The following is a 24,041-nucleotide window of genomic DNA, read 5'->3' on the forward strand; positions in this document are numbered from 1 at the left end:
AGAAATAAATACATATTTAAATTTATATATTTTTAGCATTACCGCGGGCGCCAACACAAGTTCGAGTGACAGAAGTGACCTCGACCTCGGTGAGACTTTCCTGGGAATACGATGGAGATGCCAAGAGTGAAGTTCAATACTACATCATTCAATATAAACCTAGGTCAGCCAAACTTACAATTAAGATAGCGTCAATTTGACATCTTTCAAATGGGAAGATCTAAATTGAATTAACTGTAAAAGTGTCTGTTTTTTAATACTATATTGAAATTTTTAAAAAAGGTGATTTTACTCAGAGAAACAGGTGACAGTGTTTTCTTTTTTGTTAGCTTAACAACTTTGGGGGCTTTAGTTAATTTTGATTGGTTGGTTCAATAAGTTGAGTGTTCAAACGTTTTGACCTCTAAATTTAATCTACAGAAGGGGTAATTTTGTGTATTATCATTGGGAGTGTACATCAATTTATCGGCTATTGTCTTATCCTTTAGATTCCTGAATTCTACTTTATCCTGTATTAATGAAGTCCCCAAAATTATAGGAGTTATATCTATAATTTTTTAGAGCTGCTACCTGGGACTATAAAGAAATTTCTGGAGCTATCACAAACTTCTATGACATCAGAGGCCTCAGGTGAGATCCTTTAATTATAATTAGGTACTATATTGTTGTGTGAATCCAATTTTCTTAAAACGAAAGTGTTGAAATATCAATCTGTAGGTTTCATATTTTTTTTTTATATATTGAAGCCTTTTAGATGGTTAAAAGCTTTTTATCCAGTTTTAAGACATTCCTTTCTAATTTTTGAATGGCCTTTCTTTACTTTTTGTAATGGTTAATTCTTTATTTTTTTATAGTTTCAAAACCTTTAAAAGTCAGAGTATAAGATGCAAAAAAAACTGTCTTTGATGTTCGTTTTATTTCTTTAAAATTTACGTTTTATTTTAATACATATGTATTATACCATTTATACTTCGGAAACCTTAATGCATTGTACCTCTTCAATAAACTCCAAGCTCTCCAATACTACAAACTTTTAAAAGGTTGACTTGAAGCTTTGATATTTAGAATCCTTAGCAAATATCAGCAAAATAATTAGGAATTCAAATATTAAATTAAATATTTATCATATATCCTTATTTTTTTTCTCAAGTCTTATAATAAACAATCTTATATTTTTATGCAAGATTTTTTAAGAGAATTTTATCATTAAATTTAAATGATGACTTATTATTTCCTAAACAAATGTAAAATAAATTCTCTGGTGCCTAAAATTTGATCATTTTAGAAAAGATAACTTTAGAACCGGTTCTCAGATATACTGAAAAATTATGTATAGAATCGTATAACAGACAATTTTCCATGAATATTAAAATAAAGATCATAAAATTTGTTAAAAACATCACATAGTAATGAAATTTTATAGAATTATCAAGTTTAGTGTCCAAACGTTTCAATCACAAATTATAATTAACAAAAAGGGAAATTTTGTGTATCATAATTTGGGAAGTACATCAATATGTCTTATCTTATGCCATTGTCTTATCCCTCTAGATCCCTGCGTGTTATGATATTGTTGCAGTGTAACCGGATATCTGTATATGAAATATGGTTTGTGGATGCACACCTTCGGCTTTCATGTTTATTTTTCACCCTATTTAATCTTATTAGGTTGTCAAGTTTGGAAACATTCAAGAGTTTCCGGGGTGGGGGGGGGGGGCTATAGAAGATAGTTTAGTTGTTAAAAAGGGAGGGCTAAAGTTACCAGTTGATAAAAAGGTATTCCTTGCAACTTAATACTTTGCATTAATTCTTCATTTCCCACTCTTTGCATTACCCTCCCTCCCTCATTAATGGGGGGGGGGGGGGGGGTTATCAACTATTTTTATTTGCCAGTGCAATTTATATCATTATCATGAATAAATACTTACATTCTTTTAATGTATAAATATTTTGGTAATATTAGATGTTCATTAGGTCACTCGAGTTCCTAAAATTTTATAATAACGTTTTCTTATTTGTTGGCTTAATAACTTTAGGGACTCTAGTGAATGGTTGGTTTATTAAGTTAAGTTTCATACGTTTCAACCACTAATTTTGAATAACAGGGGTGGTAATTTTTATATCATCATTAGGGATGTAAATGAATTTATCGGACATATAGTCTTATCCCTTAAGATCACTTATTTATTTAATTCAATAAACTTGAAATATTACCAGTGTTCTGGAGCCGGAGCCGGGAGCCGGGAGCAGCAACATTTTTGGTGGAGCCGGAGCCGGATCCGGAGCCGTATTTTTCGTTAAAAACGGCTCCGGCTCCGGACTAGCTAAAAATGATTTTTAAAAGTAATATTATAATTTGGCAACGGTCTATTTCCATATAATAAACTGAAAAACTATTGTTACTTAACAAATAGACACACATCCTTCTACTTTTATATAGCTTTAATCAAATAAAAGCAAAATATTTTGTATTATTTATTTTATTTTATCAAATTCAATAATGAAAAAAAAATTGATATATTAATTTTAAGGTAGGAGCCGGAGCCGCATCAAAATTATACGGCTCCGGCACCCTGAATATTACAAATTATAATATAGAAAAAAAAATACTATATGTATGAAAGAGAATGAAATTGAATTATTTTTATGCTACAAATTTTGCATTTTCTGTGTTGACTATTTTATTCAATATACATAAATATGTATATTTTAATGATATGTAAAACCTCTATCTGGATTAGAAAGGCAACCACACTCAACAGCTAGTGGTCCCTCAACATATATCAATGCATTTCTAATTACAAGGAAAAATCCTGTTTTAAAATTAAAATATTCCAACTTTGTGTAGTAGTGAAAGGTTTGATGTAATTGTAAACCCTGTAATTGCAGGAAGGGAGGGGATATTGGGCTGTTTATTACACTAGTTCCCAAAGTTTTATATAATAACTTTGGTGACTTCTACTAAATTTGAATGGTTGGTTGATTAAGCTAGGTGTCCAAACATTTCAACCACCAATTATAACCTACAGAAAGGGTAACTTTGTAAATTATCATTGGGGATGTACATCAATTTATTGGCCATTGTCTTATCCCTTTAGATCCCTGCTGTAATTTTGCAGTACAGCACTGATTGTGTATGTATTTCTGCTCATTTACTGAGTACCACTAGTTTCAATCTATAGAATGTGTTAACTTTGTATATTATCATTAGGGATGTACATCGGCCATTGTCTTATCCCTTTATATCCCTGCTGTAATTGTGCAGTACATCACTGATTCTTGTATATGTATTTCAGCCCATTTACTGAGTACGAGTTTGCAGTGTTGGCAATGAACACTGTTGGCAGAGGTGAGAAGAGCCAACCTGTCATTGCGAAAACCGGGGAAACAAGTAAGTTCTTTGCATAAATCAGCTGGGCCGTTGAAATAATTACGGATGTAATAGAGCAACAAGAAATAGGTTATGTAAAAGTGTAAAATCATTGACAATCTCAATAGCTCTAATATTTTTTATTTTATTTTTGAACATAATTTGAATAAATTTGTATTTAGATTAACTACTAGCAGATTTTTTTTTCAAAATGCCACAAAAGTAAACATTAAATTTTTCTTAAAACAAGTTTTAGCTTTTTAGACATAATTATTCATAGCTTTTATGTTAAGCAAAATTCAGAAAGGTTAAAGAAAACATCTCAAAATAAATGAAAGATTAGATAAGTCGCTCTAATATATCCGTAACCATATCAATGTCCTTACTATAAGGTATATTTTAATATATATAATATAGCTATAAAGTATTTTAGTAAAATTCGATTAGAATAAAATTTACTTAAGCTAACAATGTAAAGTTGAGTTATTCTGGCACATTTGTTTCCCCTTGCATGAATTTAAAGTAGGTATGTAAAAATGTATCAGCCATCGTGTGCCATACTATTCAAAATAGCTGGAATTTCAGTAGAAATGGAATATTTTATTCAAATATGCTGATACACGACACCTCTCCACACATACACCCATATAAGTGTCTATACGTCAGGGCAATGCATTTATCCTTAACATTGTTTGCTCAGTTGTGCAAGCATTGGCGGATACATTCTCCACCTGGTTTCAAATCTTCTTCTTCAACAACTTTTTGAAATACAAAACATACCAAGCAATTTTTGTCAAAGAAAAAAAAAGAGGGAGAAATAAAACTTTTGTACACACTCAAAAGGGGATTTTAAATGTGTAAACAATTTTTAATTTATAGATATTCCCTTTATTGTGTTAAAACAATAGGGCGGTGATTATTTAGTAAAGGTCTTAAATCACAGAATAAAATTTCTTGAAGTTATAAGTCATAATTAAGATAAATATAACATGTAACTCACAATATCTTAACGGGGAAAGGTAAAAATAAATGTAAACGACGTTTTCTTTAATTTTATTTTGCTGTATGTGATGTCTCATACCTACAAGATTTCTATAATAATTCCAGTTGAATATCGAATGTTACTCTTAGGTCAAATTGACCATAATTGAAAATTGCTACACATGGCCATTTTTTAATCATTCAACCCCTTTCGTCAGTGTATTCCAAAAAGTAAAATAAAATCTCAACTTTTACATTGTTAGGTACGTGCAACATGCATTTACATTAAATGAGCTAAACTTTTGATTATTATGTTATGATTTGAATGCCATCCGATACATTAAAAACACATAATAAAGAATAATATTTAGAATTTACATTTTTACATATAGAATTGGAAATCATATACCTACTTAGTTAATAATATTGTAGTTGAAGAAATTTTTTATCTAAAAAAGAAATATTTAAATTTTTTTTTTGTCGATAACATTTACAGCATGGTATAGTAAACTAACACTCAAGATACATTTTTTTCAATACTATTTTCTTTTAGATGAAATATTTCTTGATTTTTATAGTAATAAAATAAAATACACATAGATTTTCTTTGCCTTTACTGGTAAATACTTACAAATACTATTGTAATACTGCATAATTATTAATCTTACTAATATGTGGCATATAGAGAATATTCGTATCAAATAATTTGACTAAATAATATTGTATAATCAGTAAATAGCAAAGAAAATGTATTCATGCCATTTGTCGGGGTTTAAAAAATACTTATTCTGATTAATACTTTGCTTTTGTATGTTAAATACAGTTTATGAAAATTTAATAAGCCAAAATAGTGTACAAATTTTAAAGTCTTTTATTTCTTTATCACAAAAGTGTCTCAAAAAAAGGTAGCTTTAAAATACTAATTTATACCTAACTAATATAATTTTTTCTTTACTATCAAAAGTAAAGCATAAATCAGAAGGTAAATGGGCTGAATTCCTTAATTTGTAAGCGGAGCAATAAAAGTAACTTTATTTCACCTTTTTTAGTAGCGAAGCTACTCTATAATTTGAAATGTCCGTCTGTCTGTATGTCCGTATGTCCGTCTGTCTTAGTTTGGGGGAAACGTGATTTTCTCGGCTCCTATAAAAGATAAAAGGCTGAAATTTTTTGATAACATTCCCATTATTAAGGAGCCCAATTAACTATAAAACATCAATGGCGGTTGGACCGCTTTTTAGCAGGTTTTAGGCTATTTTTGTATTTTTCACATTTTTCTCCATATCTTTGGTGTTTATGGTCCAATTTCCAAAATTTTTTCAGTTTTTGATATCAAAATAAAATTTCCTGTCTTTTCATAAAAAAATGACGGTCAGACTGCCTTTAAGCAGGTTTTAGGCTATTTTTGTATTTTTCACATTTTTCTCCATATCTTTGGTGTTTATGGTCCAATTTCCAAATTTTTTTCAGTTTTTGATATCAAAATAAAATTTCCTGTCTTTTCATAAAAAAATGACGGTCAGACTGCCTTTAAGCAGGTTTTAGGCTATTTTTGTATTTTTCACATTTTTATCCATACTTTTGGTGTTTATGGTCCGATTTCCAAAATTTTGTCAATTATAGATATCAAAATTAAATTTCCTGTCTTTTCAAGGTAACATCAATGGCGGTCAGACTGCCTTTTTGCAGGTTTTTGGCTATTTTTATATTTTTCTCATTTTTCCTGATATCTTTGGTGTTTATGGTCCAATTTCAAAATTTTTTAAATTAAAAATATCAAAATTAAATTTCCCGTTGTTTTGATCATCCAATTTACTTTGACCGTCAGTCTGTGTTAATCATAGTACTGATATATAAGTATTAAAAAATTAAAAACAAATATTGAAAAGGTTTCGTGATTTTTCCCTAATATACATGTTTTTGACAACTAATCTTTAAAATCTTATACATAATTTTTGTGCTTCGCTACTTATGGATGTTGTCATCCTTGTTTTGTGTCTGTTTAAGTAGGAGTTTTCTTAATGCAATTGGATAGTGATGTTTCCCACAGCGGCGAAAAAGGGGGTTTATACGGGGGGGCAATTAAGAACAGTTTGACTTAATAATAGCATTTGACTTAAAGGTTACACCCAAATGTACGAAAAATATGCGAAAAAAAGGACCCCTTATAAATACTTATGCTTCGAAATATTTTTGATGGACGAGGGTATAACATTGCTCACTTACAAATTAATGGATTTCACCCCCCCCCCCCTTATTATATTATTATGCGTGATGGTCAGTAATAAAATGCCGTTTCTCGAAGTCGTACTCGGTCATACGCAATGTTGGAAGTGTGACCCAAATTTTTATATCTTAGTTTTCGCGATTTAATTTACTTTTTTTCTCTATAAGGTAAAAGCAATGCTTGCAAGATTATCTAATTCGCTGTAAAAGAAAGATGAATTTTTCTCAAATCGTGAAAACATTTGCGCCACCTTTCCAACATTGGGTATGACAGCGTACGGCATCGAGAAACGGCATTTTATTACTGTCCATCATTATGCGTATGCCCAGAACTCATAACCAGACTAAACTAACTGATACTAATCTGTTCAGAGCCCGGAGGAGATATTCCAGGAGAAGATCGTAAGTATCATTTACTAATATTTATTCCAGTATGGCTTCGAAACCGATTTATATCTGGTGGATAAGAACCGGTTCTCAATCTCACTGAAAATCATGTATCGTATCGTATTATATTCAGTTTTCGGCATCTCTCGGATTAACAAATTAATATCCGCAGAAAGCTGTTTATAATACGATGCTATGAATAACTACTATCATATACACACATGTCTCTGTAAATGTAAATTAACACAAATCTGGTATTAAAATTCTAGATATATAACCTTGATCCATTGTTGGGGACCTTTTTCGACTGCTTGCAAATTGCTTTCAGCTCTTTTGTAGCGACTTGGCCTTTATTTCCGACGCTATTTTCTGATATTAAAGAACTCAATAAAAAGTCTGCACAGGGTCCACTGAGTGGGGACATAAGTGCAGTTATTTAATTCCTTCCCCCTCTATTTTTTTAACTTGTGTTTAAACTTACGGTACTACGTTAAACCCTAGATACGTCAAACAGTAGATGCGACAAACGCTAGACAGACAAACAGTAGACACGACATACGCTAGATACGACAAATGCTAGAATGTGATAAACACTAGAATATGACAAACGCTAGATTTTTTCTAAAGGGGACAAACAATAGATACGACAAACGCTAGAATCAATCCTTATAATAAAGTAAACGGATGGTTGTTTGTCTGTTCCAAAGGATCTTGCTAACCGCTGAACCGATCGGGTTCTCCTTAACAGGGTATCTTCTCATATGTCCCGGGAAGGTTTAAACCTATTTTGGGGGAGGGTACTACCACCATTCCAAGATATTTCGTCCCTAAAAAATTTATTTTTTAAAAATATTAAAATAAAAAAATGGGGTTGGGGGGGGGGGGAGTGTGTCGAAAGTTTTAAAGGAAAGTTTTCTTATTCGTTAACTAACAAACTTTTAGTACTTTAATGAATTTTAATAAGTTTAAAGTGTTCAAACGTTTCAACCACTAATTTTACGCTACAGGGGATGTACATAGATTTTTCGGCCATTATCTTATCCCTTTAGATCCCTCCAATGATAGTAATAAATATTTAGTATTAATTAACAAAAAAATCTATGAATATTTTTTTAAGTTTAAATTCTAGCGTATGTCGCTTCTAGTGTTTGTCGCACTTTAAAAATTCTACTGTATGTCGTGAAATTGAAAATTCTACTGTTTGTCGTAGTCTAGTGTTTGACGCATCTATTGTTTGTCTGTCTAGCGTTTGACGTTTCTATTGTTTGTCTGTCTAGTGTTTGTCGCATCTACTGTTTGACGTAGTACCTAAACTTACATTCATGGAGAAATGTGTTTAAAGGGCATCTAAAGAAATAAAAAAAACTGAAATGAATATCTGATTTTATTTTTATTCGTGCCATTTAAAAAATCAGTTTTTCATGGATTTTTCGTTTCTGATATTTTTATTTACCCTTTAAATATTTTAAACAAACAAAAGAAACCATATTATTACGCAAATAATCTTGAAAATATTTGAATCTTTTTACCGTATAAAGATGCAATATTGATGGTCTAATGTAAGCAACATAGATTAATATTTGATGGTTATTGATACTTGTTGGATGAATATTAATATGTAACAACATAAGTTAACACAAATTACATCTGCCGTAATGTACAATTACATGCTTCAACAAAAACTTGATATAATTAACATTACAGGGTCTTGGATGGAAAATTTTGTTTACATACCTACACAAACATATTTATAATATTGTAGTTTTTAAGAATAATTGCATTTATGACTGAACCCCCCCCCCTCCCCCACCCCCAGAAAAAACAGTTAGATTTAGATTCTCCAATAAAGTTGAGTAGGTTCATTGCATTGGCTTTTGGTTGAGATAAAAAAAATTAAGTTAAAATCCTAGGTTAAATTTGGACAACTAGTTTTAATAAGGTTAAAACTAGTTGTCCAAAATAAAACAAAAATCACTGTTTATGAAACACCCTGTATTTTTTCTTTCCTTGAATATTTGTTGGTTACCATCTTTGTTATCATGCTTAATGATGCTTAGGGCTGTTCATGAATGAGGGAAGTATGCTGCATTACACAATCTACCAAAAAAACATTACTTAAATATATTTGTTTATTTGATTTTAGATATCAAAAAAGTTGTTTATTAAATAAATATTTATTCGATTTGGAGGTGTATATAAAAATCCTTAATCCAAGACAAAACTTAAGAAATTGCAATAAATTATAAGCAATTAAACAATAAATGTTTTGCACTTTTATTTATTTTGAATCCACTGTGTATTGTATCGGATATTAATCAATACTAATTGGATATTTGCATTATACATGAACTCCGCAGTCAAACACCCCCCCCCCCCCCCCCTCCACACTCCATTGAAAGTAAACATACAAGCCCTTCCATCCCTTTTTTTTTCTATCATGACAGGAATAAATACAACCAAGGGAATGTAAATATGTATGAGGACGTTTTTAAGGTTAGGCAGCCGCGCGCCAGGCGCGTGTAAGCCTCAGTGAAATCGTCATAATGTTACTTTAAAATTCAGCTGAGCTAGATGTCTAAACATGTTTCCTAAACAGACAATCCATCTTTTCAGATTTTTTTTCACACAAGTGGATTTAAATTTGAAGTTTTAATTGCACAATCTCCGAAATAGAAATAAAATCTTTTTATAAATACTTCCATTATTAAATGTTAAGTGTTATTTGCCTGTACTATTATCCATGAAATGACTAAATATTTTATCCTCATATTATTTAACCATACCCTGCATGTCTCTGAATGACAGATGACTTATTAAAAACTTGATACATGCATCATTTTCGTAATAGCGTACCTTCTTCATCATATTATTTATATTACATACAGGGTGTTCTTCAAAATGTGTATTTTTGAAGTGGATTCAAGTGTGTTTAAAAGTTTGTTTTCAAGATATTTTTCCTCAAATCTTCGTCATACATTTTTAGCAAATTAATAATATACATGAGCCGTGATTAAACAAATCAATTTAATGAACGCCGGAATTCGGGTATTTTTTGGAGGTAAATTTTGGAGAGAGAAAAAAGAAAGTGGGTTGGGGGGGTTGGAATTGTTTAGATCCTGGTCTCTAGTCCCTGAATCATACATGATACATTAGTGGATTAGCATTATGTGCGACAAAACGACAATATGAAACAAACCAAGCAAAACTTGAAGCATTTTCTTTCGGGAATTATTTTTGATAACGTTGAAGATTTTTACTTTAAAAATGCTTTGTAAACTTTTGTAACAAATTTTATTGATGTCCAGGTCCCGGATCTGCGCCCCGTAATGTGCAGGTTCGTCCTCTGTCCTCCTCAACAATGGTCATTCAGTGGGATGAACCACAGGAACAGAATGGTCTTGTCACAGGTTACAAGGTGGGTAAATTTACATTCAGTATGGCTTCGAAACCGATTAATATCCGCTGGATTAGAACCGGTTCTCTAATTCTGTATAGCATCTGATTACAAACAATTTACCACGAATATTAAAATAAAAAAAAATAAAAAACTGGGATATTCGTGTAATTATTTAATTTAATTCCGCGGAAATCTGTTTATACGATGCGTTTAATAACTAATATATTTAAACATGCACTAAAACAAAGTTTTCCACAAATATCGATAATTATCTAAATTTATAATAATAACCGTTGACATATCTTTAAGTTAGCTTCATAAAGGTCAAATTTAAAAAAAATCTCAAGTTTTACTCCCAATGTCAGACGGATGAACATAAAAAGGTTTAAATATTTTTTTGATGGAGATGTTATGTTTAGGTTTACTACTCAACAAACCCACAGTTGCCTTTATCCCGTTGGGAGTCACAGTTTGTTGATAACAACAAGTTGACAACAATTTCGAACCTGACACCTCATACAATTTACACCATAAGGGTGGAGGCTTACACTAGCATTGGTCCTGGTCCTCTGTCTAATCCTGTTCAGGTATACAAAGTTATTACTGGATTAAGAATATCTCGCCTTTTTATCTGAAGCTTATGATTTCAATAACTATTGAACTGATTAAGTTCTCCTTTTTATAGGAGCTCATAGAGGTCCTCTGATGGATTTAGGCTATTTCGTTTTTAGATTTAAGGTATAGGAGAGCCTCTAGTATTACTTTTAAAAAATAATTTTATTGAAATCTACATCTATAAATTCCAGGTGAAGACACAACAAGGAGTCCCAAGCCAGCCTAGCAACCTGGAGGCTCAGGAAGTAAAGAGCACCTCCATGAAGCTCCGCTGGGAACAGCCAGACTTTGCTGGAGAAAATATCCTGAGCTATGAACTTTACTGGAATGATACCTATACTGCTACAGTAAGTTTTTGTTTAAAGTTTATTTATCATTAATGTAAGCTAATATATACTGTCTGTTATAGGGTAATTTTTTTGTCAAAAACTTTGGCAATTGGGTTGGTGTTTAATTTCCAACTTTAGCCAGAACCAAAGTGTGAAAAAAATGCAAATATTGCAGAAAAATATAGATTAGGGGCTGACCTTCTTTTCTGACTGCAAATTAATTATCACTGATGCTCGGCGGGGGGGGGGGGGGGATGGCTGATCCCCACCTCTATCCCTCCCTCGCAATATATTTGCAATTTTGTTGGTAATAGAATGGGTATGAAGTGTCGCTGTATGTGTGTGAGAGTTCAGGGATCCAAAGGGATAAGACAATGGCCGATAATTGATGTATATCCCTGATGATGAGACACAATATTATTCCTTTTATATAGGTTACAATAAGTGGTAGAACCATTTCGACACCTAACCTTATGAACCAACCAATCAAAATTCAATAAAAGTCCCCAAAGATGTTAAGTCAACGAATAAGAAAACGTCATTGTCAAACTTTAAGGACTAGTGTATTAAACAGCCCAATGTCCCCTCCCTCCCTGGTGTATGTGAGAGTGTGTGAGTATCGTGGAATGTTTGGATATTGTGGATCAGAAGCAATTATTCAGCTGTCACACTAGACCCTATAACAAAAGTGCATCGATCCTGGTGACGGACAGCGAAATATAATTTGATAATTTTTATTATAATTTTGATAACGTTTTCTTATTCGTTGTTTTAACAAATTTAGGGACTTTTATTGAATTTGGATTGGTTGGTTTATTAAGTTGAGTGTTCAAACGTTACAACCACTAATTGTCATCTTCAGAAGGGTTAATTTTGTGTATCATCGTTGGGGAGTTACATCCTTTTATAGATCAATGTCTTATCCCTGGTTTGATATGGTCTGATATGTGTCCTAGAACGCATACCTAAGTATTAAAGATGAAGTAATTTTTAAGTTTGTAATATAAAATGTTCCTTTAAGAGGGCAATTTTTCACGTATTTTCCGTAAAGTTGTGTGTTAGCGTTTAGTCAAATTCGTTTATAATTAAGTCGAACTGTTCTTAGTGAGCGCATTTGACTAAAAGATTCCACACAATTTTGCGGAAAATATGCGGAAAAAAACGACCCCTTTTGTCAATTTTTTGTCCGGAACCTGTTACCTGTCCTGGATCCTGGTGCTGATTGGTTAAAGGGTATTATGTGTGTGTGAGGGAGAGTATGGAGAGGGGTCAGGATCACTTCACTTGTCAATAACTAGTAGATTAACTTCAAATAAAAAATAACTTTGACATTCTTTTTTTTTGGTGCATCTATCTCATTCTAAGGTTACACAAATGTTCCATATGTGTAGCTGATATTTTTGTACTCTTAAAAGTTTATTTTTTTATGTGCTACTTGAAATTTAATATATTCCTTTAGAACAACCTATAGGTTTCTAAACATGAAAAGAATTTTGGTATAGTCCCTTTCGTGACATCGCCTCTTAAGGGGCGTTTGTCGTATTTTCACAGTAGCTTTTCTCCTATTTCTAGCTGCTTTTTGGGCGTCTAACCTTGCGGGGCCAATTGTCTAACCCTGCGGGGCAATCACCTAACCTAAAATAACCCTTACGAGGCGATGTCACGAAAGGAACTATACCCAAACATTTTGTTGAAATTCTCTGACACTACTATATTGAAATGATAGCTGCTTACTAATTTTTAATAATTCGTATTATTTTAGAAGTTTCCAAAGCATAAGAGCCTGGATAACCCTAAGTTGACCGAATACACTTTGGAGAATCTCTACCCCAATACATTGTACCATGTGTGGATTGCTGCCAAGTCTAGGCGGGGCGAGGGAGCGGCTACACCGAAACTGGCGGTCAGAACAGATCAGTACGGTAGGATTTTTTTTTATCAGTTGTTGATTAACATGGAGTAAATATGTTCTTTTTGCTTGGAAATTTTGACTTTTTAAATAAAGATAGGTTATTTTTCAAAAACTGTTAAAAGATTTCTAAAATTTTGTATATTTAATCATATTTACTATGGTAATGAAATCTATCATGCCTTAATGTCCAAGCAAAAGTTAATGTCGTATAATATCGCGTTTCTTGCAAATTAAGGGACTATTATTGATTTTCTTAGTGTTAGGTTGGGTTGGCTACAAACTATAGCTATAAGTTTTATAAGTTTAAATTTTTCATTGTGAATTCATTTTTTTCTGCATACAAAAATATTTAAGAATATTTCTATTTACTAAATATCTAATTTAGAACCATTACAACATTGTATTCTCAAAGCACTTTGATGTGTATCTGTTTTTTCTTATTATTTTGACTTTTCAAGGAAGTTTGTTAATATTCATATTTTTAAGAGACCATAAACAAGTAAGATGGGTTTTAATAGTTATTTATCGCATCGTATTATAAACAGCTTCCCGCGGATATAAAAATGTACAATTTTAAGTTAAAACCGGTTTGGTTAGCCACTAGATTCCAAAGTCACGAACTAAAAAATCTGGTTTTTATATTATGATTACAAATTTTTATATTAGCAGAAAACTGGATATAACATGATACGATACATTATTTTTCAGTATAGCTTGGAACCGGTTCTAATCCAGTGGTTATTAATTGGTTTCGAGACCATACTGGAAAATACTTTCCAATCCCTCCTTCATTTTGAGTCACTGCCGCTAGTATTTAAAATAGAACTAGGCAGAAGAAAATAGAAGAGTCTGGCTCACTCGATTATCAACTTTTATCAAATTCCTTATCAAATTTTTCCAATATTTGAGAGAAAAGTAAAAGAATTGCTTTTATTGTGAGCATCAAACATATATTAGGAATTGGGTTTCTAGAAATCTAAAGATAGAGCCAAAGATAGGAGTACATAGTAAAACTAAATAAGTCTTATGGTCCTAATAAAATAAAATTGCTGACAACCAATTAATATTGGAACCCTTATTGTAAGGTTTTAAAGGAGTGTGTTTTATTTCGTTTGTATATTTTATCTTTTTCATAAGGAAAATGAATCGGACTCTATAAAGGCATACTTTTGTCATTTCATTTAGGATAATTATTTTTTTATTATTATTTTCAATAGAAGATCCCTGTTACATCATAGAATTTCAAGTCAAAAGTTTGCCGAAATTTCCACCTTTCCCGGAACACAGACTGGCTCTGTGTGTGTGTGTGTGTGTGTTTGTGTGTATGGGTGTGTGTGTGAGTGTGTACAGTGTGTGTGGGTGTGTTTGTGAGAGTGTGTCTGTATGGGTGTTTGTATAATCTAAAAAATAAAGGGATATCATATGAGATGATTTAAAAGATTTTAATAATATACATTCCTTTTGAAAATAGTCCTCTACAAGTGATGCTGTTAATTTTTACCATCTACTGTTATGAATGACTTGAATTTTAATAGTGAGGAGAATACTAATGTTGAAAAATGTCGGGGCTAAACATAGAGAAAAAAATAAAAGAGAGGAATCGAAGTAACTAGAAGACGAAAATAGGCAGTGGGCCTAGAGGCCTACTCAGCGCTGTTGCCGCGCTAAATATTTTTTTACTTTTTACTATTTCCATATTTAGGGCAAGACTATTAGATTAGATATTTTCGTTTTAATGTTTTAATTAAAAATTACATAAAATTTTATTTTTATTTAAAAAAAATTTGTGCATGAAAGATGAATCCTTCTATTTCTAAAAAGAGGGAATTTTTTTTTCATAATGAACATTCAGCTGATTCTGACCGCCCACGGCTGTTTGCTAAATATCGCTTTTCTTTTTATTCAGATTATTATTTATGATTGACTTACAAAAAGCCCTAGGCGGCTTTTGATTTTCGTCTGCTAAATTTTCTTTACAAATTTAGGGATGGGGAAGTAGTATTTTACCATGAAAAAGGGGTGAGTATTCATCCTCTTTTTCCTTATGGGGCTAAAAAACTGGTTTTAATCTCATAATTGTACATTCTATATCCGCGGAAAGCTGTTTATAATACGATGCGAGAAATAACTATTATTTATTCGTTAGTTTACCAGTTTTGGGGACTTTAGAGAATTGAAATTGGTTGGATCATTAAATTAAGTGTCCATATGTTTTAACCCCTAGCTGTAATCTACAGGAAGGATAAATTTGTGTATTAACATTAGGGATTAGGGATTAATTTATCGGCCATTGTCTTATCCCTTTAGCTCCCTGGTGTGTAAGTGTTTGTATGGAATTATATGTCCAACTGTAAAGTGAGACAAGTTTATTAATATTTTAGTTTTGAGCAAAAATTGTTGCACACACGTTTATATTTTTACAGCAGATACATTGCATTAGGTTTTATTCTTTACATAAAACTTTTATAGTTATGCATTAATTATAAATAGTTTTTTTTGGATGAAAATTTAAAAGTAGATACTTAAAACTCCAATACAAATCTTTTAAACAACCTAATCTTTTTGCCCTAAGACTAGTTATTTAAAATATCATAACTCGTAGCTACATTTTCGTTTATATGTATATAAACAAGCTAAAAAATGTCTATAACTAGGATTTTGGTCACCAAAAGTATATTTGTTTATTGACTGTCGGAATAGGTAAATGCAAAATCGTATTCCATAATTGGTTAAGTTAAGTGTCTGATGTTGGGTTTCCGTAGTTAAAATTTTTTTATATCAGATCATTTTGTTAATAAAAGTTATGTCTAGATTAAAGAAAGATACTTGTTTCATTATTAGAATTACTTACCTAAGGATTGTAGTGCCACCAATGGTTGAAAAAAAAGTAATTTGTTTCCCTTGAGATTTACTTTCTGTGTAATATCTCAGGAATGAGGGGGACAATGGGTTTTTTTATTACACTAGTCCCAAAAGCTTTATGATAACGTTTTCTTATTAGTTGGCATAACAACTTTGGGGACCTTAGTGAATTTTAATTGGTTGGTTAATTAAGTAAAGAAGGGGTAATTTTGTGTATCATCATTGGGGATGTACATTAATTTATCGGCCATCGTCCTATCCCTTTAAATCCCTGGTAATATCTTCATTCTTTACACTTCCCTTCCAGTCTTCAGACCTTTCTCATTTTATTCTTTATCTCCTTCTTAATGCAAGGATCTAAAGGGATAAGACAATGGCCGATAATATATGTATATCCTCAAAGATGGTATACTAAATTACACCTTCCGTAAATTACAGTAAGTGGTCAAAACGATAGGACACTCAACTTAGTGAACCAACGAATCAAAATTCAATAAAAGTCCCCAAAGTTGTTAAGCTGGAGACTAGTTTAATAAACAGCCCAATATCTCCTCCCTTCCTCCTCCCTGTTCTTTATGGCCATCTTATTTTCCCTCAAACATCTTATCTTTTTTTTGTCGGCCCCCAAGCCCTCCCCCTCTTATTGTTGGTTTCTCCCTCGTAATACTTGAGCCATCAGTACTTCCCTCTTAATTTCCTTAATTGTTGTAATTAGCTTCTGTATTGCTTGGCCTGTATCTTTGTGTCTTATATATTTATGTATATTGTTGTGTATCTTCTTTATTTTCCAGACGTGCCTGGCTATAATTACAATTCTTTTATTGACATAAATCCTGGATTTAATAAAAATTACAAAAAATAACAAGAGTTTTAATAGCTTAGTCATTGAAAAATTGGGGTATAGTCCCTTTCGTGACAACGCATCTTAAGAGGCGTTTCGTTGTATTTTCACAGTAGATTTTCTCCTATTTCTAGCCCCTGCGGGGGGCTGTAACCCTGCGAGGCAATCACCTAGCCTAACCTAAAATAACCTATCAAAAGCTACTGTGAAAATACGACGAAACGCCTCTTAAGAGGTGTTGTCACAAAATTGACCATACCCAAAAATTGCTGAAGGGAATTTTAATTAATTTTGTTGTATGAATTTATGCACAACTACCGCCTATCTTGGCCTTTTATTGTTCTTGTTCTTCACAGCTTTTGATGAATAAATTAAACTTTCCAATCTCTTTTCCCCGCTACAAAGTTGTGTTGGCTAACAGCTTTTTTATATTCTTTTCAATTAGCATAACAATAGGTTAAACACACTCCTTAAAAACTTTGGAATATGCTTCATAGTTGCTTTTATACATATATTAAAACATAAATGAAATACAGTTTATAAAACTAGCAATTTGATTTCCTCACTTTTTGTTAGATTTGGTATAGTTATAGTTTAATCAAAAGACATTAGTTATTCTTGGGAGGAAGGGGACGCTGGGCTGTCCCCAAAGTTTTATAATAACGTTTTCTTTCTGTTTGCCCAACAACTTTGAGGGCTTTTACTGAGTTTTGATTGATTGGTCCATTAAGTTCATTGTTCAAACGTTTCAACCACTAATTGTAAATAGAAGTGGTAATTTTGTGTGTCTTAATTTAATACACGTCAATTTATTTATCCTCGAGTTATTCAGAAAGTTATAATTATTATAATTATCAAAAAATGAATTTAATTTACAATGAAAAATTTATAACTAAAAAAACATTTCTATTTATAATTTTATTAAGATGTAAGATATATAGCTATGGTTTGGGAATGTAATTTCGTTGTCTTTTTATTTTGAAATCGTAAGGAATATTAAAAAAATACTTCTGAAAAAGAGAATATAATATTTTAATTTTGAATGTTTAAAGGTATTACATTAAATAAATCATGGTATGGCATACAACTAACACTTTAAAAAATCTTTGAAATGGCAAATCATGATTTATTTCAATATTTGGTTACATGAGGCATTATTTTTACTACAAATATCATAACAAAAGAAAGGTGGAAAGTTAGAAACATGCCATTAAAACAATTTAGTCGTTTTAGCCAAGTGTTGATACTACTGTGAGGAACGTGTAGAGAAATAGGAAAGAGGTTAAAGCAAGGATATTTACAGCACCTTTACATTTATTTAAACTTTGTAATTTGCACAAAGTTAGAATGAAAAACTTTATTTGAAGATATCTATTTTCATTTCAACATTTTCTTTCTTTTCCTTGAAATATATATTCTAGTTACACTTATTCTAGTTTATGTATCCAACAAGTTACTTTTGTATTGTGGTTTTAAATGGAATGGTGAGAAGGGGGAGATTTGGATTTATTCTGACAGCAGGAGTAGACACAACTTTTCGGATATCGTGGTCGAACCTGGAATCCTTTACAATAACAAACATTAGTTTTATCTTCCTACTAGTATCATTGTTGAAATGAAAAAGGATGAAAATCATGTAAAAATAATAAAAATAGAGCACTTTCTTCGTTGTAAAGTTTTTCTTGAACACAGCACTTTTTTTGTTGGACATGAGTACCAGAACCTATAAATGTTTTTTTTTATCTCTGCATATTAGCACATAACACATAAATACCTACACACCTCCATATTTTTAATCAGGGTTCGTTTTTAGATTATAATCAAACAAACACACACAAAAAAATACTTTTTAAATTATGGCAATATTTTTTTCTTCAAATTTCTGCTTGTATAGTACTTCTTAATCTTTGTGCCTGCAATTAAAATCTGTAACTTACCCTGATCTAGCGCACTTGACCTATTTTTTTATGTTAAACCCTTTTATAAAAAGTTTTTTTCTATAAATATAATATCGGTGATGCTTAGATGCCAAACCTTATGAAGGAAATGTAGAGATATTATGGAAAATTTTAGAATTTAAATTCCATTTGTGTAAGAAATGTGGGATAAAAGGACTAAACTGTGGGATACACATCATATGTAAATGATTAATGATAACTTTAAATCTCTGAATTTCTTTCTTAGGATTTAGTTAACTGTTCTTAAAGTGAAATCCAAGTAACTGAATAATTCTTTTTTGTCTCAGTGATATTAAATGTTTATTCTTTTACGAGATATCTCTATTTTTTCAGTTATTTGATTTTTACTTTAAAATATGTAATTAAAAATTATTAGACAATTAGAGAATTTTGTTTTGTTTTTTTCATTACCAGTTCCTGGAGCGCCCCCGGAGGACGTCAGCGCGTTCGCCGAGTCCTCTACCTCGCTCAGGGTGGTGTGGGCCCCTCCCCCGGAGAACAAACAGAACGGTATGATCATATACTACAAGATATTCTACGTGCACAAGCAGAAGTCGGACAGCGAGGCCACTGTTGTGACCATAAAGAACGCGGACACGCGCGAGTATGTGCTGGATGACCTGGCCAAGTGGACGGACTACAGGATTTGGATGTTGGCGGGGACCAGTGTCGGGGACGGGCCCAAAAGTAAACCTATCGATGTCAGAACAGATGAGGATGGTAAGTTTATTAAATTTTAAACTGGCTTCGTTCAAAATAAAGGCCCATTTTCCGTAATTTGAAAAAAGTCTCTAATTAAACAGGAAAAAATATTAGTTTAAATTATATACTATAAGTTTTGATGAAACCTTTTTGAGGAAATTAAATTTTGAATCAATACACACAGATCAAGTTCTCTTTTATTTTGAAAGGAAATTAAGTTGGGAATATTTTGGTGGAAATTGTTTGTTTGAAAAGTCCAAGATTGACATATGATAAACCCTGACTGCACTCACACCAAACCAAACCAAAACATGTAGTTTGAGTAGATTAGAATATTTTTGCATGGTTACCCCGCATCTCTGCCCTCTCTTTTGATTGCACACGATCACGTAGTTTTAAAGGACTATTCATAAATGAGTTTGAAGAAGATTTTGACAACTAAACACGGGAAATTCGGATCATGGAAAGAAACCGAAGTATCGGGGTTTGTCGTATTTTCACACTAGCTTTTCTCCTTTTTCTAGCCCTTGCGATGCTAATTTCCTAACCCTGCGGGGAAATCATTAACATTTACATAACCTATCCGAAGCTACTTCATTTTCTTTCCATGATCCGGAAATTGTTTTTTTGTTTGTTTTTACACTAAAAACAGGTTCAAGAGTTTCGTAAATTTTTCTGAACATTATCTTCCATGAATTATCAAATGCTTTGTTAAACTCAAAAGTACGCAAATTCACATAAACTCTTCTTAAACTCTGATCAATGATAGTTCCTCAGATAAAAAATCTTGTTTGCAATCAAAAGAATATTTTATATTTTAAATATCTTTGAATGAAAAGCGTTAAATTCTATACAATTTAAATATTTTCATATTTTTGTATAGTTATTATTTATTTAGAAACGGTTGCATATATTCTACATAAATTACTGATCTTAATTTTCTTATAGATTTTCACCACTTCAGCTCAAGTTAGTTTAAAGTTTATGTGCATGAATAATATATTTTTATAAAGTTTTTTTTAGCATGCTTTATCAGCAATAATAGATAAAGAAAAAGGTTACAATATTTATCTAAAAATTTAGCATTTTATTAATAAAAAAGATTTATAAAAAATGTATTTTAATAAAGGTTCAATTTTCCTTATACAAGTTATTTATAAAAATGTGCAGAATAAAAGTAAACAAATATCCATTGACATTGTGTATGTCAAATAAATTTCCCTGTTTCAAGTACCTATATATACTTCGGGTTTTGCGCATAAATTATAGACAAATTTTTTTAGAATTTTTGTTTCTCTATTTTATTGAATTAAAGAAACTTAATAAAACTGAGTTATCAAGAAGGTAATAAAAATATGATCTTATAGAATCTTTTGAAAGCTTAGCTTTTTTTATAAAGTTAGCGAAAGATATCTTATTTTCTTTGTTATATTTAAATGAACAGAAAGTTTTTATAGACCATATAGCCATGATATACATATTAGTATAGACTTTCTTATGTTGCAATACATAATAAAATCTTGATTTCAATATCTCAGGGGAAATTCCCCATTCAATATTCAGATTTTGAATCCAGTAGGGACTCTTGTAGGGGAAGGTTTGAGGTATCCAAAACTGTGTTTCTTTTCCTTTTCTGCATTTAATTCTGTTTGAAATTCTAGATTTCACGAGACCAAAGGAAATTAAAAGAAAAAGATTTGACAATTAAGAACTTAAAAAGATAAATTAGATAAAACAAACACTAGGGTGGGAAAAAAAACTATTTAAGGTTTCGTAAATGTTTTAAAATATAAAACAAGAACCTTTTTTGCTAGAAGAACTTAAATTAGTTAAAAGAATGGTATTAAGACAAACGCTGGAGTGACACATAACCTAACCTATTATGAACTATCTTAGAGGTTTTTTTAGATGCCTGACACCTATGTGGGGCTATTTTTGTGTTCACAACTTATCCACTCCGACGTTTGTCACTCCTGCGATTGTCCTGAAACAAAACAAAAAACATTGCTCCCTTAAATAGAAAGTATAGATTAATATTATATATTTAGGTAAGGTAAAGTTGAAACATAATTGAATAAGAAATAAAATTGTTGATGTTTGCAGAATGTTGAGAGAAAAAAAGCATTGCCATTTTGTTGTAACATAAAACCATAAGTGGCACTGCTCAGCTCACAACAATTGTTTTGTCAGTTGACAATAATATAAAACTTATTTGATAAAAGATAAAGAATTGCCTCCCATCAGACAAAATTTAATAAAACACAGGGAAAGAGGAAATTTTCGATTACAAAAGTTGGAAATGTATTCTATTAAATCAGGTAGAGTAATAATATATACACTTATATAAATATTGAAAGAAGAAAATGATAAAAAAAAAGAGTTTTACTAAGAATATGTTTGATAAAATGATGTTTTTTTTTACCCATTCATGGTTACAAATTAGGACAGTAGCCTATGTTTTAAAAATCTTCCTTCCTTTTAACAAAAAAAGTTTGAAAGTTTATGCATGGTATTACATCTTTAACAAACATACACCTTAAAATAGAATTTATGTTAAATCAAATAACAAAAATTAGGTTTTAGAAAAGGATACAAAATAAAATTTGGCCTCTTGTCATTCTTTAACTTATTAGGTAAAAATTTGAAATTGATAAATGAAAATGGTTAATAAGTCATTTTCAATAAGAGTTGAGTCTAAGGAAGTCAAAAGGAAACTTTTTTCTTAAGTATTGCACATTGAAAGAAAACACAGTTTATGTATGTACTGTACACAAATCACACAATTTATTTATAATCACACAATTTATATAATAAAAGTATCAATAGAACAGCACCAATGATAACTTAGAAACCTAGATTATTTCTAGGTGGTAGTTCTTTATTGTTCTTAACGTCTAAGAACAAAAACTTAGATTATATCTAGGTTGAAGGTCTTTAATGTTCTTAACAGCTAAGAACTACCACTTAGGCAGACTTTGTTGTAAATATACTTGATTTCTAAGCAATTTTCTTGGTTAAGATTTTAATACATTTATAAATTCTAAGTATTTTTACACAACAAAGTCTATAAAGCACAGGAATAATGAATCTTTAAAACACAAAGTAGATCAGATGTGTCAAGAAACATCTAGAAAAGTATAAATGTTCTTAAACTAATAGATGTCAATTTCAATGATGTTTTAAGAATCCTTATTCCTGTACCTAGTATAATAAAACACCTTAAAAACCTAAAATTGTAACTCACACACCCAATTGTATCTACACACATATGATATTATTTATATACAGACACCACACCACTAACACCATTTAGGTTATTGTGTCAATTTTGGACAACCTTGGGATATATTCAACAGGATATTTTAAAAACACTGATGATTAAATTGGATTTTTAAATTAGTTTACTTTTTGCTTTTGGAATTAATACCAAGACGGTAAATTTTTTGTTAATTTTTAAAAAACGTTGGTTTAGCGTTTAGTCAAATGCGCTTATTAAGTCAAACTGTTCAAACTTTTGACCATTTCATATATATACATTTTGTCCAAAAGATTAGTCTGACATAACAAACGCATTTGACTAAACGCTATCACACAGCTTTACGGAAAATACACGAAAAAATGATGGCCCTTTTTGTTGAAACTCTTGAGCTTACTAATATTTAATCTGTTCTTAATTTCAGCCATCTATAGTAAGTAGACTTTTTATTTCTTAAGCTGACATAATGGAAGGCAAGTGTTGTTGTTGTTGTACTTTTTTATTATTCAGATTAATTTTGTTGCCATATGTTGACATATAATTATGTATTTAGAATATTTCACCCTCCCTTCTTTCTCTGGTTAGGAATAGATACATATAATTAGCAGAATATTGGAATAAAATCTCATAGAAATCTTTATGGTGTATTGAAAATACTCTTTGTAAACTATTTCATACAGTTGGATTTCAATCAAGATTACCTATGACTTCATATGAAAAATAGTAAATGGTATTAATTTTTATTTGTACTAGCTTTTACTTATAAAAAGAAGAGGTTAAACCCACAATTGTATGTTCCAAGCTTATTAGAGGGAGAAAAACCCTAGATCAAGTTTTTAAAATAAATATTTTGAACCTTAAAACCTAGGGGAAAAAAATAAATGTATTTCTCGTATTCATTCGAATCCGGTGGATAGGAACCGGTTCTCATCCATACGAAAAGACTATGTCTAGCATCGTATTATATCCAGCTTTCTACGAATATAAAAATGTACAATCATAAGATTAAAAACAGTTTTTTAGCCGGTGCCTTAGGCACCTCGGGGTTAAAAAAAACTAGTTTTAATCTTATAATTGTACATTCTATATCCGCGGAAAGCCGTTTATAATACGATGCAAGAAATAACTATTAATGGATTGTAACTATGTTGTATACTTGTACTATTGTTAACAGTTTGGTCATTTTATATATAAAAAAAAATTTC

The 24,041-nt window shown here is 31.0% G+C and overlaps 1 protein-coding gene across 11 annotated transcripts in view; it reads left to right on the forward strand.

The window, feature by feature from the left end:
* Positions 1-24,041, forward strand: part of Lar (tyrosine-protein phosphatase Lar) — a 248,844-nt gene that overhangs the window by 166,732 nt on the left and 58,071 nt on the right. For 8 of the 11 annotated variants that reach the window (XM_080158791.1, XM_080158793.1, XM_080158790.1 and 5 more), the window contains 9 exons: positions 37-163; positions 562-630; positions 3,297-3,391; positions 6,950-6,979; positions 10,270-10,379; positions 10,781-10,948; positions 11,168-11,323; positions 13,068-13,227; positions 19,293-19,598. In XM_080158791.1, the coding sequence (XP_080014917.1) occupies positions 37-163; positions 562-630; positions 3,297-3,391; positions 6,950-6,979; positions 10,270-10,379; positions 10,781-10,948; positions 11,168-11,323; positions 13,068-13,227; positions 19,293-19,598 (1,221 nt within the window). The remainder of the gene's footprint in view (positions 1-36; positions 164-561; positions 631-3,296; positions 3,392-6,949; positions 6,980-10,269; positions 10,380-10,780; positions 10,949-11,167; positions 11,324-13,067; positions 13,228-19,292; positions 19,599-24,041) is intronic. The other 3 variants (XM_080158795.1, XM_080158789.1, XM_080158796.1) reach the window with 1 other exon arrangement.

This window comes from Acartia tonsa, chromosome 4 (genome assembly GCF_053477335.1).
Source record: "Acartia tonsa isolate MP-2025a chromosome 4, ASM5347733v1, whole genome shotgun sequence".
Lineage (NCBI taxonomy): Eukaryota > Metazoa > Arthropoda > Copepoda > Calanoida > Acartiidae > Acartia > Acartia tonsa.